The sequence below is a fragment of the Orcinus orca genome, chromosome 16 (genome assembly GCF_937001465.1).
Source record: "Orcinus orca chromosome 16, mOrcOrc1.1, whole genome shotgun sequence".
Taxonomy (NCBI): domain Eukaryota; kingdom Metazoa; phylum Chordata; class Mammalia; order Artiodactyla; family Delphinidae; genus Orcinus; species Orcinus orca.
In genome coordinates this window covers 52,097,823-52,116,374 of record NC_064574.1, presented here as the reverse complement: position 1 = coordinate 52,116,374, position 18,552 = coordinate 52,097,823, and the positions used below count along the sequence as shown (strand labels likewise).

The window sequence follows — 18,552 nt, the reverse complement described above, 5'->3', positions numbered from 1 at the left end:
GCTCGCCAAAACTAGAGAAAGCCCGCGTGCAGCAAAAGACCCAATGCAGCCAAAAATAACAAAAATTAAAAAAAAGAACTACAATTGAAGCTGGCAAGAAGTAAGAGTGCTTTTTAAGTATGGACTGGTTGGGGTCCAAAATAGTTGCAAAGTTACAAGGGGAAACGTTGGACCATTAGGTTGCAGCTGGCAGCTACTAGCAGATACTGTTTTGGAAATGGCTTGTGGTATCCTTGAGTTTGATACAGTTCAGAAAATTCAGGGTCTCAATGATGCAGGCACATGTCTGAAACTACATCTCAATCGCCACCCGGCTCTATTTTTCTTTTAATATTTATTTTTTAATTTATTTTGGCTGCGCTGGATCTTTACTTGCAGCATGCAGGCTTCTTAGTTGCAGCATGCATGCAGGATTTAGTTCCCCAAACAGGGATCGAACCCAGGCCCCTTGCACTAGGAGAATGGAGTCTTAGCCACTGGACCACCAGACAAGTCCCACCTGGCTGTATTTTGGATACCTGAACCACAGTTTTATATCTTGTCAGAACAAAGAAGAAACATTGAACATGACAGAGGTACATTCCTTCAAGGTTTCAAAAGGGACAGATTAGCATGCACACAGCTAGTTAGCATGACCTTGGTGTCTGGGAAGAGAACTTCATCTTCAAAGGAGTACCAGCACTGGCATCGTGGGGGCGGGGAAGGGGGGGCACTTATCCCTATCTTCAAAGTGGAATTCTAAACAATCTGGTAACTGTATTCCTTTTTCTTTTTTCAAATGGTTAAAGCAGGGCTTCCCTGGTGGCGCAGTGGTTGAGAGTCCGCCTGCTGATGCAGGGGATACGGGTTCGTGCCCCGGTCCGGGAAGATCCCACATGCCGCAGAGTGGCTGGGCCCGTGAGCCATGGCCGCTGAGCCTGCGCGTCCGGAGCCTGTGCTCCGCAACGGGAGAGGCCACAACAGTGAGAGGCCCGCGTACCGCAAAAAAAAAAAAAAAAAAAAAAAAAGGTTAAAGCAGATGTATAATGTATGTTTGACAGGCCATAAGACAGGCCTATTCTAGTTAGTATAAAGGTCAAGCCAAATCACGTATAAGCCAGAATGACTTCCCTATACTTCAACATGTGAAAATTGCTTCCATCAAGTCTATAAAAATGGTACAGGTCCTTTAACTACTTGCCATGTGGACTCTAGATTTTGAACTTAGTTGTCTGTAGTACTTCTTCATAAATATTTTACATACTAAACATTTGTATTTGTAGGACGTAATTTTCCCTGTCTGGTGGTCTTTTTTAATTGAGATATAATTCTCATAGCATAAAATTCACCCTTTTAAATACACAACTAAGTGGTTTTTAGTATATCCACAATGTGTACAAACATCACCACTAATTCCAGAACATTTTTATCACCCACAAAACAAACCCTGCACTGCTTAGCATTCACTTGCTATTCCTCTCTGCCCCCGGCTACCACTAACCTTTTTATCTCTATGGATTTGCCTATTCTGGACATTTCACATAAGAATCACACAAAGTCTTGTGTCACTGGGTTCTCTGGCTTAGCACAATGTTTCAAAGTTCATCCATGTTGCAGCATGTATCACTGCTTTGTTCCTTTTTTACTGCTAATAACCCATTATACGGATATACTATATCTTGTTAATCTGTTCAATAGACAGGTTGTTTCTACTTTTCAGCCATTATGAATAATGCTGCTCTTCAGGTACAAGTTTTCACTTCTCTTGGGTTTATACCTAGGAATGGAATTGCTGGATCCTATAGTAAGTAAATCTATGTTAACATTTTGAAAGACTGCCAAACTGTTTCCAAAGTGGCTAAGCATCTTTTCATTCTTTCTTTTCTTTCCTTCCTTCCCTTCCTCCCTTTCTCTTTCTTTCTGCCACACTGCATGAAGGGGCATGCAGGATCTTAGTTCCCCAACCAGGGGGGGGGAACCCATGCCCACTGCAGTGGAAGCACAGACTCCTAACGACTGAAACACCAGGGAATTCCCATTAAGCATCTTTTCAAATGTTAATGATCATTTAGTTTTCCTCCTCTTTGGAATGACTTCATAGCTTTTGCCTTAGTCTTTGGTCAGTTAGCAGGAGCTCTTTGAATGCCGGGAATGCCTTAGTCTTTATCTGGTTTATCTTCTACAATTATGTCCCAGTCTACTGCTTGATTTTATTGTTTTCTAAAGTTTTTTTTTTTTAAATACAGTCACACAAGCTTATATTTTACTTTAAGGCACCTCAGTTTCCTATTTTGCCCAATATTAAACTTAACCTTCTCTTAAGCGTTCTTTCATTGGCTATTAAATTCCATCTTTTTGTATGTAGTGTAAAGACAAGAGCCTTTTTTCCCAGAAGAATCATTTCTGCTAGCACCAAGTTAAATGCTATCCTTGCATACAGGTCGACATATATTCAGATCAATTTTGGCTATACTGTTCTATTTATTCACGTGTAGTTCAAACTACACTGCTTTGATTAAAGAAGGTTTTTTTTTTGTAATTTTGATGTCTGGAAAGACAGGTATTCGTTTTGTTTTTTAAGTTTTGTTGCCACACAGTTTTTTCTTTCTTTCTTTTTTATTTTATTGATTGATTAACTGATTGCTGTGTTGGGTCTTCGTTGCTGCGCGAGAGCTTTCTCTAGCTGTGCTGAGCAGGTGCTATGCTTCATTGCGGTGTGTGGGCTTCTCATTGCGCTGTCTTCTCTTGTTGAGGAGCACGGCCTCTAGGCACAAGGACTTCAGTAGTTGTGGCTCAGGGGCTCTAGAGCGCAGGCTCAGTAGCTGTGGCACACGGGCTTAGGTGCTCCGCCGCATGTGGGATCTTCCCGGACCAGGGCTCAAATCCGTGTCCCCTGTATTAGTAGGTGGACTCAACCACTGCGCCACCAGGGAAGCCCCTGCCACACGGTTTTGACACTACTCTCTTTATAACATGTTTTAGATCACAGCTGAGTGAGTCACCTACAGTTACCGTTAATAAACACAACTCATATTTTCACTTTAGTCATCCTACCTGAGGCTGGCGTTTACATAGAATAAGGCAATCCCTGCTCTTGTGTGGCCCCAATTCCTGATCACTGCCTCACTGGAAAATGAACCGAGTATGGGAACAATGCAGAAAGAAAAGACGAATTGAGGACGGTAACGGAGATGGACAGCTAGAATTCCTGGGAAAATAAGATGGCCGGTCCAGACCTCTGTGTAGAAGTTGGTCAATAGAGGAGGGGAGCTTCGCCCGGCTCTGACCGAAGGGCCGCCCCTGCCGAAAGGGACGGCTGTAACAGGACCCTAGAACCAACAAAAACCACAACCTACCACCACCTCGCCGCCACCGCAATTTTTTGATAGACCCAAGGGTCTGGGGCGGAAACTGCGTCGGCCTCTCACAGACCTTCCGGTCCGTCAGACGGCCCGCTTCCGGTCGAGCCCCGGCCCTGCTCCGCCCCAACCGCGGCGCCTGGCGATCTCCCATTGGCTGTTTAGCACCGAACTACATTTCCCAGTAGCCCTTGCAGCTAAACCGTCCGTACCTGGAGTGGTGCCAACCTGTCTTGGAGGGTTTGAGCCAGCCTTCTGCTTTCCATTTCCCAGGTACAGCCGCAGAGAGAGTGGCTGCTGCCAACCTGACCTCCCTGCGTCCCTGAGAGCTCCGCCGGCCGGCCTCGAGCCTCGCCTTCCCAAGCGCAGACCGCTCGCTCCAAGCGAGGAGACCAGGCTTCCGCACCGGAAACGGGGCACCGGGCGTGACGTCACTGCTGCCTAGGCGCCCGGCCTCCCAGAAAGCACCGCGTCCCTGCCGTCCTCGCCAAGTGACGGCGGCGCACGCCAGTAGTCGCCGGCAGCCTGTGAGGACATTCCGAAGGGCGAGGGGTGGGCTTGCCCTCTCGAGCCTAGTTTCCCGGTCTCTCCCCGAGTCTGGGTCTTTGGGCTGTCCCCAGTGAGCGCCAGGGGCGGCAGAACCCCAAGAGGTGAGGGACTCCGGGAGGGCGGGAACCAGGCTGAGGCGGCCTCTGGGGAGCGGAACAGAGTCTGTTGCTAGGGGAGCCTGGCCGGATAGGTAGCCGGGAGCGCACCCCAGGCAATGCCACCAGCTGGGCTTTGCGGTGAAGGTGCCCCTTGGCCACTGGGAGAGGCTGCAGAGCGGGCCTGGCCTGGTGGGCCCTACTGGGATGTCCCCTGTCGCTCTTACAGGGCTTTGAGGGCGGAAAGGAGTCAGCAGGCCACACGTAGACACCTCATGCGGCCTTGCGTTTGCTCCTTGAACCATCAGCAACCCCCGGAAGGGCATCCGAGGGACCTGCGGTCCAAGGGACGCAGTGAGGCCAGATTCGGTGGCCACGTTGACTTGTAAACAGATGCCCTCGGTATTGGACCCCGGATTTCCTGTCTTCTGGCCCATTGCTTCTTCTACCAGCATGAGTTAAACCTTTCTTCCCAGTGGAGTTTGCACTTCATTTTCTCATGAGGATGGCCGTTGAGGTTTGAACATCTTATGCTTTCATTCTCAGGATATTCCTTTCAGGCCTTGCTAAGAGTATCGGGTCAGGGATCTTCCTTACGGTTGTGAGTTCCCTACCGTAGTTTATCTTTCCTTTTTGATTTAGATCTCATGTGGCCTCACTTTGCAAGACACATACTGGAGTGCAGGCATCTCCAGCCTGACTCATGGTTTCTCTCATCTGCAGCGTGACTGACAGGTTTCCTCCAGTAAGAGGTGACTCTTGAAGCTCTGCAGAAACAAGTGTGTGTGTGATTTCAAGGCACGATGGCTGCAAAAGTGGTTCCTATACCCCTAAAGCCAAAGAGGTCCTTTATACTGAGAGTTCCTCCTAACTCCAAGCTGGGCCAAGATCTACTCCGAGATGCTACTAGTGGGCCCAAGACCATTCACCAGCTGGTTCTGGAGCACTTCCTCACCTTCTTGCCCAAGCCAAGCCTAGTCCAGCCCAGTCAGAAAGTCAAGGAGACCTTGGTTATTGTGAAGGATGTGAGCTCAAATCTTCAGAACAGAGGTAAGAAGCACATACTGTTTTACTAGAAGAGAAGGGGATGGTACTGGGGGCTGAGCTAGACTTCCTTGTTAGTAATGAATTCAAGTTAGGTTGGTGGGTGTCGGAAAAAAAGAGTTGATTCCAATAAGTCAACGTGCCAGGGAGAGGGAGTATTTTTTTTCTCAAGCTGGAGCTTGAATGGTTTGCTAAGTGTGTGTAAAGCCACAGAATAAACAGTGTGTATCTTTTCTGTAGTGTCAGTTTTACCCAGACATTGGGGGAGGGGGAGTATCTTTTTAGGATAAAGGAATGTGGATGAATTATTGAATTGACTTCAGCTTATGTGGAATTTTGTTAACTTTTGTGCTTGCTGTGGGCATCTTCAGACTTTACCTTTCCCTATCCTTCCCCTTAGTAGTAATGGGAATTGTAAAAGGTGCTTAGGGGAATATCCTTTTCATAGTGAAGAGACCCCATATAGGTTCAAGACCCTGTGGTTTGTGGATTGATCTCTGACTGGGCTCATAGGAACAGAAAAAGCCTTGAGTTACCTACCAAAGGAATGAGGACAGCCTGGATTCAAGGTGTGGGTAGAGTCTCCATATTAGAGTCACTGACTTTTCTATTAACTACAGCTTCCTCTTTCCCCAGTGCAACCTCATCCCTTAGTGAAGCTTCTACCCAGAGAAGGAATCCAGCAGAAACAGGAGACAGTGTCTCTGTGTTTGAAAGCTGAGTCTGAGGTGGGTTCAGTTTTCCTGTTCAGTGTTTGAGTGCATCACCTTCTCTACTCTTGCAGCCCTCCCGTATATATAAACCCACTTTTGGGAGTCAGCAGGGAGATGGGGCTCTTTCTTCACTGCCTCCTTGGACAGTCATCTTTTTTTTTTCCCTCTGGCTCCTCTCTGAGCCAGGCTTTCCTGTCTGCATGGGACTTCTAGATCCCTTTTGCCATCCCTTCCCTGATCTTGGTCTTTCTTAACAGCAGGGCTGTCAAGGAACCTCTGTTACTAAGAGGAAGGGGGCCTTTTGCTCTTTCAGGAGCTGGTGGTCTTTGAGGATTTGAATGTATTTCACTCCCAAGAAGAATGTGTAAGCTTGGATCCTGTTCAGCAGCCCACCTCAGAGATTCAAGACAACAGCATTGGGGAGATGATGTTACTGGGTAAGAAATCAAGTCTCTTGTGTGTTCAGATTGAAGGCTATGGGAAAAGCATGTTCTATTTCATCTCAGACTTTTTTGAGACATTGTTCACACCAGCTAAGTACATGTTTATGCACATTTAATTTTTGATTTATTCCATGTGGCAGAGCCTTCTCCAGCTGTGAGTGGCCATTTTCCCTGTATCTTGGGGGCAGTAAGGAGGGGACTTCTCTTGGTAAACAAGACTTGAGGTTGATATACTCACATCAAATATTTAAACAGATAGAAAATGCGAGTATACTGTTTCTGAATCTCTGCACCCAGTGGTATTCTCCCCACAGATATATTTTACATCAGTATATTTATTGGACACATGACTAATTCTTTTAAGTCTTTTTTTTTTCTTGATGTTCAATAGCTGTGAAGCCTACTAGTGAAAGAGAAAATATATCCTACTTTTGATGGAAATAACATCTGGTACTTACTAAGCACTTGTGTGCCAATATGTGCTAGACACTTCTAACTACTTTGCATGCATTTATTATCTCATGTAATTCTTATTATAGTACTGTGGTGTATAGGAATCATTACAATTTCATAGATGATGGAACTGAAGCAGAGAGAAGTTAAGAAATTTGCTAAAGGTCACACAGCAGTAGGTAGTAGAGCAGGGTTTTGGACTCAGGGAATCTAACACCAGAGCACAGTCTTGGCCCAGTACAGTACTGCCTCCTTGCTGCATTTCTCTTAGTTTCATCAGTGAATTTCCTATATGGTTGGTGAATGAAACCTTCTTCATTTGTACTCATTTCCCAGTAGTGGCTAACAGGTGCTACATAGGAACTCATCTGGCAGCAGCTTCTCTGTAAGCTGCTTAGAGATGCTTCAGTTTTTCCCTAGAAATATACTGCTACCCTAGAGCCAGGGTCCCTCAAAAATCATTTTGCTGAGTGCCTAATACTTTTTACCTTGCCTTCAAGACTGGTTCTGAGGCTGAGGTTTTGTGAGTTGCCTAGGGTGACAGAAATACATAATGATTACTCAACTCTGTAGTTGTCTTATCCTGTATGGTTGGGGTGGTGGTACATAATAGGCCTGGTTAATTTCCCATAGATTATTATATGTAATATTTTATTTTAGGAAACTGTATAAACAGATCAGATTTATTACACTGAGTTTTTCCTGAGTCTTAGGCAAAGCTAGCATTTATTTTGGGTGACTGACTGTTGGGCATGTTGCCAACTCCAGGAACACTTTGGCCCTGCACGTTGAGGACCTGAGACCCAATCCTCACCCTCTCCTTTCTTCTCCCTTATCCATACTCTGAAGCTGATGATTTAAGCTTAGAGTCATTCACCACATTTAATAAATGCTGTTTTACCCTCAGGCAGGGTTGGGTTTTGGAGTTGATATTCAGGAGGTTAAAAATATATATAATGCTCCATTTCTACTCTCTAAGAGCTTCTAAATTACAGCTGTAAAGAGCTTTGATAAGTCAAGGCAGGATTTGGACCCAGGAGCAGAGTTTGGAAGAACACGGATTTGATTTTAAATGAGATTCAGTCCATGGCAGGAAATAAAATGAGGTTATCCTCTGGGCACTTGGACATTGGGGATTGGAGCTCAGATGTAAGGATGTAAAGATTTGGGAGTCATCAGCATATAGCTGATAGTTGAAATAGTAACATTTGGTCGGTTTGCAAAGGCAAAAGTGTAAGGGAATGAACCTCGTGGGGACAGGAATCAAAAGGAAGGCCCTTGACAGAGGAAGACAGAATTTGTGTTTCAGTCCAAGTAAACCACATGAAAACAACCAAAAAGGTAGAGCACTTAAATTCTCAGTGAGATAGTTCTTATGGTTGTATCTGCCCTCTACTGTGGTAAGAGAATATACCTTTCCAAGATTGATACAAATTGACTACATACTATGCAACAAAAACACAATAGAGTCCAAAGAGTAGAAATTATACATTAGGATCTATCACAATGCAATACAACTAGAAATTAATAATGAAATCAGAGAAAACAATTTCTTTCTACCAGTAAAGTTTAAAACTATTAAGTAACTTTGGGTCAAAGGAGTAATACAAATTAAAATCACATAATTTTTCTGCATAACACTGTATCAGAATCTATGGTATAATCTAAAGTGGTACTCATAAGAATATGCAGGGATGAAAAAAAATGTATACTGGTTTACAGAAATTAATTAAGCCTCTGATTTACAGTTAGGAAAACAAGGTAAGGGAAAACAGGAACAAAATATTAATAAATACAAACTTAGAAATCAATAAGTTAAAAATAGAAAAAGTAGAGGAACTAATAAGTAGAATGATTTACACACAAATAGATAAACCAATTTCCATAGAGGAAACTGAAATTGTCAGAAAACTAGTCCCACACACAAGAAAAAGGACCAGCCTTAGTTTCACAGAAAATTCTTGTAAATCTTTAAAAATCTGACAGTTCAAATTCTGTGAGAACTTTCAGAGTATAGAAGAAGAAGGAAAACTTCCAGGTTCTTTTTATGACATTAGTGTAACAAAGATATCACAATCTGATGAAAATTGCAATGACCAAATAAGATTTATTCCAGGAATACAAAAATGATTTAGTCATAGAAAGTCTATTTGTTATAAGTCTATCCATCTGAAAATAAAAAGAAATAGCCTATGATCATTTTCATAGTTATTGAAAAGATACTTGACAAAATACAAACCTCTTCATAAGAACACTTAACAAACTAGTGACTAATGGATACTTCCTTAATGGGCTACATATCCTTTCAGCCAGCATCATCTTTAATGGGAAACACTGGGGGCATTCCCACTAGAATTAGGAATACAACAGTGAAGCCCACTACCACTACTACTGTCTAATATTTTGCTTCAGGTATTACCCAGTGCAGTTAAATGAGAAGGAAAATAGCCGTATTATAAGAACTTAAGAGAAAGATAAAACTACACCTATTTACATATAATATAATTGTGTAGCTGGAAAATCCTAGAGAATGTCTGAAAGCTTATTCCAGATAATAAGCATTTAGTAAGGCAATGAGATGTAAAATTATTATACCGAAATCATTCATGCAAACACAATCATTTAGAAGGTATACAGTAGGAACAAAAAAGATTAAACACCTAGGAATAAACTTAAGAAGTGCGCAAAAATTGTGAGGAAAACTTTAAAACACTTCTAAAGGACACAGAAGTAGATTTGAATGAATGGAAAGAAGTATCATGTTCTTGGTGGGGAAGATTTTAACATAAAAAAAGGTCAGTTCTCCCCAAATTGATTTATGAATTCAATGTAATCCCTTTAACAAAACCAATAGGATTTTTTCCCCTGGAACTAGGCAGTCCGATCTCAAATTCAAATGGAAAAATAACTACAAGTAACGGAGAAAATTGAAAAGAAGAGCAGTGGTGCAGGAGGGTTCTAGCCGTATCAGGTATTAAAGCAGCCTCTAAAGCCTGTCATGAAAACAGTATATAGTATTGGCATGTGACTAGATAGATCAATGGGATGGAATAAGAAGTCCAGGGACCTCCCTGGTGGCGCAGTGGTTAAGAATCTGCCTGCCAGTGCAGGGAACATGGGTTCGATCCCTGGTCGGGGAAGATCCCACATGCTGCAGAGCAACTAAGCCCATGCGCCACAACTACTGAAGCCCGTGCGCCTAGAGCCCGTGCTCTGCAACAAGAGAAGCCACTGCAATGAAGAGGCCGCAGACTGCAACGAAGAGTAGCCCCCGCTCTCTGCAACTAGAGAAAGCCCCACGCGCAGCAACGAAGACCCAACGTAGCCAAAAATAAACTAATTAATAACAAAATTAATTAAGTAAAAAAAAAGTGCAGAAATAGGTTCAAATACACATGAGGACTTAGTTTGTGATAAAGTTGGAATCTCCAATCAGCAAGGTAAAGAGGGACTTTTTGATAAAAGGTGTTGTGACAACTTAGTAGCCATTTGGTGAATCATACCTTATTTTGCACACCAAGAAAAACTCCCAGTGGATCAAAGGGTGAATTCCTTTATAACTGTGGCCTAGGAAGGCTTTTCTAATTAAGACTCAAAAATCCAGAAGTCTTGAAAGAAAAGATCAATAAAGTAAATACATAAAAATTTTAAGGGCTTCCCTGGTGGCGCAGTGGTTGAGAGGCCACCTGCCGATGCAGGGGACACGGGTTCGTGCCCCGGTCTGGGGAGATCCCACATGCCGCGGAGCAGCTAGGCCCGTGAGCCATGGCCGCTGACCCTGCGCATCTGGAGCCTGTGCTCCGCAACGGGAGAGGCCACAACAGTGAGAGGCCCGCGCACGGCAAAAAAAAAAAAAAAAAAAAAAAAAAAATTTAAAACTTCTGTATGACAAAATAAAAAATATCTGAGCAAATAAAATGCAGTAAATTGGAGATAAATATTTGCACCTTATATCAGACAAAAGCCTAATTTATTAAGAATTTCTAGAAATTGGGAATTTATTAAGAATTATTAAGAATTTCTAGAAATTGGGAACAGAAAGATCAACAGATTTTCTCAGAAATACAAATTACTCTAAAATACATGAAAGAGGGCTTCCCTGGTGGCACAGTGGTTAAGAAACCGCCTGCCAATGCAGGGAACATGGGTTCGAGCCCTGGTCCAGGAAGATCCCACATGCTGCGGAGCAATGAAGCCCATGCGCCTAGAGCCCGTGCTCTGCAACAAGAGAAGCCACTGCAACAAGAAACCTGCACACGGCAACAAAGAGTAGCTCCTGCTCATCGCAACTAGAGAAAGCCCACAAGCAGCAATGAAGACCCAACGCAGCCAAAAATAAGTAAATTAATCAATAAAAGAAATTTTAAAAATAAAATAAAATACATGAAAGATGTCCAGCCCTTCTCATAATTAGAAATGCAAATAAAACCTTTACTGAGTTACCTTTTTTAAAAAAAATCTATCAGATTTATAGAAATCAGAAACTTAACACATTGGTGGTGAGGTTGTTGGGAGATGGGTATATTGCTGGTGGGCATGCAGAATGGTACAGTTCCTGTTTATGAGAATCTGTAATTCCCCATATTACAGATGCATTTACCTTTTGATCTAGCAGACCCACTTCAGGGAATCTGAATTACAGATAATAGCAATAGCACACATTCAAAATAATGTACAAACAGGGTTTATTCATTGTGGTATTGTTTGTAAAAACAAAGTTGAAAACAATCCAAGTGTTTCTGCAGGGGGCTGGTTGAATACGGTATGTTTCCACACATCATACCATGATAATCTCTGTGCACTGGAATATAGTGACTGAAGTAAGGCAAGTAGCAGAAATATACATAGTGTACTACCTTTTATGTAAGAAATGGGGAGAAAAAGAAAACGTATTGCCTAAAGAAACAATGGGAAAACAAAAAGAAATTAATAAAAACTGCTACCTGTCTGGGGAATGAATAGAATGGATGGAGAGGTATGAGAGTAATGCTCTCTGTGTATACTTCTTCATGTTTTGACTTTTTGAGCCATATAAATATATTAGCTACTAAAATTATTTTATTTTTAAAGTTAGTACAGTAAAGGAAGGTAAAATACAGTTTCCCATGAACAACACAGGGATAAGGGGTGCTGACCCCCCCAGCAGTCAAAAATCAATGCATAATTGATAGTCAGCCCTCCATACCCGCTGTTCCTCTATATCCATGGTTCTGCATCTGCAGATTCACCCAACCTTGGATTGCACAGTACTGTAGTACTTATTGTTGAAAACATTCTGCATATAAGTGGACTTTCGCAGTTCAAACCTGTGTTGTTGAAGTCGACTGTATTTTCATTGACCCTTTCAGAAAAATCAGAAAAATCTTATGAGTTTCAACTAATTGTTCTGAAAACAGATATTTAGCTCTTTAGTATAACCTAATGTTTATAATCATTCATAAAACGCTGATGATAATTCCTGAAAACTGAGAATAAAGAAACCTGCTATCACTATTAATATCATTAACTAATTTTCTAAAGCAAGAAGATAAGAAAAAGGGGTTGAGAAGAATGAATATTGGAAAGAGAGGGAACCAAAATATGATTTGTACTTAGAAAATCTAAAAGGATCAACTAAAACATTATTATATTTAATAGTTTTAAAGTAGGTTGATAGGAATAAGTATTTAACAATCAATAAATAACATTCTTTTTTTTTAATTTATTTTTGGCTGTGTTGGGTCTTCATTGCTGTGCGTGGGTTTTCTCTAGTCATGGTGAGAGGGGGCTACTCTTCCTTGCGGTGCACGGGCTTCTCATTGCAGTGGCTTCTCTTGTTGCGGAGCACAGGCTCTAGTCTTGTGGCATGTGGGCTCAGTAGTTGTGGCTTGTGGGCTCTAGAGCGCAGCCTCAGTAGTTGTGGCACACGGGCTTAGTTGCTCCGTGGCATGTGGGATCTTCCCGGACCAGGGCTTGAACCCATGTCCCCTGCACTGGCAGGTGGATTCTTAACCACTGTGCCACCAGGGAAGCCCAATAAATAGCATTCTTAAATAAACACAAAATAATGAGAGCTGTCATTCAGAATGACTGTAAGATAGGAGTAAACTAGAGAAATGTTTTATTGGTAAATAGAAAAGAAGATTCTTAAATATTGGAGAGAAACAGGTCTAAACTGGAAAACTAAAATCATGTAAAATAAAGATAGCAGTGCCCTCCAAATTTATTTATACTGTAAATACACTCAGTCAAATTTGTGAAAAGGTAGAAGTGGATGTTCTGACTGGTTTTACCAATATTAGACATGTTACAAACAACAAACAGTGTGATACTAAACTCCAAATGTATTAGACTTAACTGTAATAATAAGGCATAAAAGAATGGCTAGAGGACTTCCCTGGGTGCACAGTGGTTAAGAATCCACCTGGTAATGCAGGGGACACAGGTTCAATCCCTGGTCCAGGAAGATATCTCACATGCCGCAGAGCACCTAAGCCTGTGCACCTAGAGCCCGTGCTCCACAACAAAGAGAAGCCACCACCATGAGAAGCCTGTGCACCGCAACGAAGAGTAGCCCCCGCTCGCCACAAAAAGAGAAAGGCTGTGCACAGCAACGAAGACCCAATGCAGCCAAATAAATAAATTAATTTAAAAAATACCTTTTTAAAAAAAAGTGGCCAGGAAACAATAGAAATTTATCAGATTTTAAGACTAATTTTTTTTTCTGGTTTTAAGTTGTGGAGTTATTATAGAGGGAGACTTCCATTAATATATCAGTAGTGATTGATAAAGTCTCAGCCCAATAGATAAATTACTAGTTTGCAGTAATCAAAGTGCAAAGTAAAGCAACAATGAGAAACCATTGTATACCTATTAAATATTTGAAAATTATATCTACTGCCAGCAAGATTAGGTAAAATTGATAACCACATGTTGATGATTGTATTGAAATTTGTAGAGCTTGTTTGGAAAGTAATATAACAGTTCATACCAAGAGCTGTGATAAAAATTGGCATGTGCTTTGACCCAGCATTTTCATTATCCTAAGGGAATCATTAAAAGAAATAATTTAAAAGAAAAAATTCTATTGGTGTGAAACTGCTAAATCCAGCAGAGATTCATATTCTAGCTTCAGGTTCAGTCACATTATCTAAGTGGTTGATTTAATCCTTTACTTTAATCTCAGTAAGTTGCCTAGAGTTAGACAAATCCCTTGTCACGTCACCTGTTCAGACCATACTTTTTTTTTTTCATTTTGTTGCCTAGTCTTTATAATTTGATTTTACACAGACTTTTTTTGGGAAATGCAAATGCAGAAAAGTCTACAGATCCTAAGTGTACAGCTCAGATTTTCACAAAATGTACACATTTATCTAACCACACCCAAAATTGACTATTCCTAACAGCCCAGAAATCCCTCTGTGCCCCCTGCTCAGTCACTGCTCTCCTTCCTCCCCCAAAATGACAACTATTGACTTCTAACATAGTTTCATTTTATCAATTGTAGTAATGCTTTAGTGTCCAAATAATAATCCATTGTGTGAATTTGCTGTACCTTCTTTAGTTGTGGTCATTTGAATTTTTCCAGTTTTTCACTATATTGGATATTATAATATTCCCTAATACTATAATATTTTAATATTTAATGTAGTGAAAACCTGGAAGTAACTCATCTTACCATTCACTTACTAGCCTCCTAAAGATTACAAGTAGTACCCTTTAGTATTTATGTCCTTCATCCCCTGGTCCTTATTAGCTCAGTGCTCTACACAGAATATAAGGTCAGTATGAACTTGTTGAATGAGTAGTTGGTGCTTATTCAGAAAACAAACAAATGAAATATTTTAATGTAGTCCCACTCATTCCAATTTTTAAAGAAAAGTAAAAAGAGGACTGTGTGCTTGCATTATGGGGTATGCAAAGATTTATCAGTCATGTATCCCACCCTCATTAAGGGTAGAAAAGTGTTGATGGCAATTATCAGCCAGTCCTCAGATTTCTGACTTTCAAGGTTATTGTTTCATGAGAAATCTGACTTGTTTTTTCCTGCCTGGTATCATAGCCCTCAAAAGTTATTAAATTCTCTCTCTGTTTCAACAGTCAGTGACAGTAATCCTGAGGGTGAAGATCTTCAGAAAGAACCTGTAGAGAATGAAGAACAGAGAGAAAAGTCTTCAGATTGTGATGAAATTGATTGCTCCGTGGTCTCTGAGCAACCTCCAGATTGCCAGAAAGAGGAAGGACTAAATACATGCATTCCAAAGGAAAGGAAAATGAGAAATCTTTTAGTTACCATCGAAAATGATACTCCACTAGAGGAACTCTCAAAATATGTGGATATCAGTGTTATCGCACTTACCAGAAATCGGAGAACAAGAAGATGGTATACTTGTCCACTGTGTGGGAAACAGTTTAATGAAAGTTCTTACCTTATTTCCCACCAGAGGACTCACACTGGAGAAAAACCCTATGACTGTAGTCACTGTGGGAAAAGCTTCAATCATAAAACAAACCTTAATAAACATGAGCGAATCCATACAGGAGAGAAACCTTATTCATGTTCTCAGTGTGGGAAAAACTTTCGTCAGAATTCTCATCGGAGTCGCCATGAGGGAATCCATATAAGGGAGAAGATATTTAAGTGTCCAGAATGTGGGAAAACCTTCCCAGGAAACAAAGAATTTGTGATTCATCTGCAGAGTCACGAGGCTGAGAGGCCATATGGTTGTACAAAGTGTGGGAGGAGGTTTGGTCGGCTGTCAAACTGTACCCGGCATGAAAAAACCCATTCAGCATGTAAGATCCGAAAACAGAAGTGGGATCGGGAAAGGTCTGATGGTCCTGCCTCAACCTGAAATATTCCTTAAGGAATTCTGAATTCCCAGGCCATCTGAAAAGATACAGATAAGAAAACCTCATTATAGCCAAAATTGGATAAATACCCATGTTTGCTGAAACCTCAAGTTTTTAGAAAATTCACAGGGGGGGAGAAAACAAAAACAAAAACATCCTCAAGGGCTATACCTCAGTTAGCAACCAGGCTTTTTGGACTAGAGCTTTTGTGAACTTTTATAACAATGTACAGGTCACAGACCCCTTCCCTGAAAAATGCTTTGAAATATAAGTCTGGGGGCTGCTTACCTTCAAGGTGAAGAGTGATGAGTGTCCTGAAAGTATATCCAGCTTTTCCCCCACATAGGAATTCACACTTGAGAAATAATGTAAACGTCCTTATCTGGAACTGTGTTCCCCTAAAAGAACCAAACTACTGATTTGTTAGGTCAACAGCTTGTACTAGCAACTCATATAACCCTCTAAGGATACCCTTAAAGCCTGAGAGTTGAAAGGGGTTGTTTACTTTGGAATTTAGGAAAATACAGCAAGTGAATGTCAAGGACTTACTCTGTCATTTGTATGTGATCTAATGATGAATTTCAATAACATTTGCAGTTTGTGGTGAAAAGTGACTGTTTTACAGAAATCCTTTTCACAGCATTATTTAAAAGTGTCTGCTGTTCTCACTGTATTTTGTTCCGCAATTAATTGCTCACACGGCTCTCTCATGCCTTTCCCTTGCCAAAAGAAGTTTGGGTTGCTCAGGCCTGGCCACCCAGCCCCGCTCCTGGAAAAGCTCTTTAGAATCTTGCCCCTCTGTTGAGTCTAGAAGAAAACCTGCTAGGAAGGAAACCGCAAGAGGAGGAGGAGGACGTTGGCTTGGATCCATGGCTGGTCAGTAAACTTGCCATATGCGTATTTCCCATCAGACCTTTGGCAATGGGTGGTCACTACCTCACAAGCAAAGTGTTTTACTTTTAGAAATTATGTCTCCAATAGCTAGCTCACATTACCCCTCAGGAGACAGGGTTCCAGTGTCCTCATTGTAGTGGATATTTGTTCTCTTTGGCCTCCTGATACCCAGACTCCTGACTTGTCTGCCAGAGGCAGGGCCAGCGGTGCCTTCACGGGACCGATCCTGTGGTGCGTCATTTTAAGGATTCTTGATCAGTCTTGCTATTCTTAGATTTCCTAAGGTTTTACATTGGTATTTTGATTGGAATAGGTTAAAATCCTATATATCAGTACTATTGGGGGAAAATTACCTTTACAAATTTTGTTTCCTATCCAGAAACATATCTTTCCATTGATTAGAGTATTCCTAAGTTTTTCTAATTTTCTTCATGTAAGTTCTACACAATTTTGTTACTGTAAATAGTTTTTTTCATTATATTTTTCTAGTTGGTTATTGCTCTTACATAGGAAAGTTATTTTTAATTATATATTTGCAAAACTAGCCACTTCTCTGAATGTAATGTTCAGTAATTTTGTAATTTCTCAGTTCTGTTAAAATTTGTGGTTAAAAATTATACCATCTACAAATAGTAGTTTTGTTTCTTCCTTTATGCGTATTGCTCTTTTTTGTTAAAATATGTGGTTCTTAAGCTTTGTTGTTGTACAGAGCATGCTAAAAGGACATTTTATGATACAATTCAGTCCTGAGTCCTAATTAAAGATAGAAAAAGAAACCCCAACATTTAAAGCCACACTAAAACAGCCTTTATCAATGTTGTCTTTCAAGCCTACTGTATCCTTTAAAATAAGGGACAAAACTGGCTGCCAGCATTATTCTCTTATTCCTTTGCAAGTCTGGCCAGAGTCCACCCAGTTATTGTGCAGAGGGACCCACCTGTGCACCCAGAAAACTTAAAAGGCTAAATGGCTGCCGGGCAGTGACAGGAGAGGGTGAGGTCCTGGGGGCAAGATGGTCCTGTTCCCTGCCCAACAGTCAGGCCACAAGGTCCCCAAGATGTTTGGGTTGGTGATACTCCCGTGACCCAAACCCCCTCCCTACACCCAGCAAGTGTCTTCCGTGCCCTGCCAGTAAAGTGTGCAAGGTCGAGGTCCCTGGGAGGGCACCCCGAGAAGCTGTTGGACAAGTAAGTGCTTGATAAGGAGCCTGACAACAGCTAATGAGAAAAAGTAAACACAACAATGAATGGTTTTCCAGTAGAGCAGCAAAGTCCAGTTAGAAAATATGAAGGACCAAAGATCCTATTCCTACAGCAGCTATAAATCTAAAGCACACATCCTCTAAAGCCTTGGCACCAGGCCCTGGGTTGTAATGGGGAGCAACAAACCCATGGAGTTTCCCAGGGTGTGGGGTGCCGGTGGGGGAGAAATTCAGTAAATCTCAAAAACAGGTATGCAGCTACACACAAGTGCTAGGAAGGAAAGGCTGCTAGGAGTGATACCGGTGGGTTTTCTAGGGAGGACGTCTGGGGAAGTGACATTTAAACTGAGACCAGAAGGATGAGATGGGGGAGGAAGGGAGCAGCGAAGGGATGTTCTAGTAATAAGACATGAACAGATAATCTTCAGATAAACATGAGTGGCTAAAAGAAATACATGAAAGAACGTTTGGCCTTAATAGTAATCTAAGAATTATATATTGAAAGAACAAGATACCATTTTAGGTGCATTAAATGAGCAGGTTTTGTGTGTGTGTGTGTGTGTGTGTGTGTGTAAATGTTTGGCTTGGCAGAAGAGGGATGACAGCAGCATCCATTTACTGTGACAAGAATGTTAAAACTATTACTCCTTGACCCAGCAATTCATCTTCTATGTACAAGGGGAGGTATCACAACATCATAGTGCTGAAAAAATTAGAAATGACCTAAATGGTTGGATAAATAGGGTGGCATATGATAAAGCTAATAAAAATAATGGTTTTCATTAACCTTAGTCATCAGGGTGAGTCTCATCCTCTCCACTCTCTCGAGCCCACTCCAGCTTCACCTCCAATTCCAACACTTCACTAAACATATATAGAATATTTCACCCAACAAGAGCAGAATACACATTCTTTTCAAACTCACATGAAGCATCACCAAGATAGACCACATCTGGGCCATGGAACACACCTCAGCAAATTTAAAAGAAT

General features: G+C 41.5%; 1 protein-coding gene across 3 annotated transcripts; it reads left to right on the top strand.

Moving 5' to 3' along the window:
• The first annotated feature begins 3,795 nt into the window (after positions 1-3,795).
• On the top strand, positions 3,796-16,996 carry ZNF200 (zinc finger protein 200). 3 transcript variants are annotated; one of them, XM_033428989.2, is made up of 6 exons: positions 3,796-3,988; positions 4,706-5,032; positions 5,663-5,754; positions 6,053-6,176; positions 6,323-6,390; positions 14,715-14,905. In XM_033428989.2, exons 2-6 carry the CDS (start codon positions 4,786-4,788, stop codon positions 14,760-14,762), a joined length of 579 nt encoding a protein of 192 aa, XP_033284880.1. In that variant the 5' UTR covers positions 3,796-3,988; positions 4,706-4,785; the 3' UTR covers positions 14,763-14,905. The 3 variants fall into 3 exon arrangements, with proteins under 3 accessions (XP_033284880.1, XP_004270300.1, XP_033284878.1); XM_004270252.2 differs by lacking the exon at positions 6,323-6,390 and having other exon boundaries at positions 3,803-3,988; positions 14,715-16,996; XM_033428987.2 differs by lacking the exon at positions 6,323-6,390 and having other exon boundaries at positions 3,804-3,988; positions 4,625-5,032; positions 14,715-16,996.
• The last annotated feature ends 1,556 nt before the right edge of the window (positions 16,997-18,552 follow it).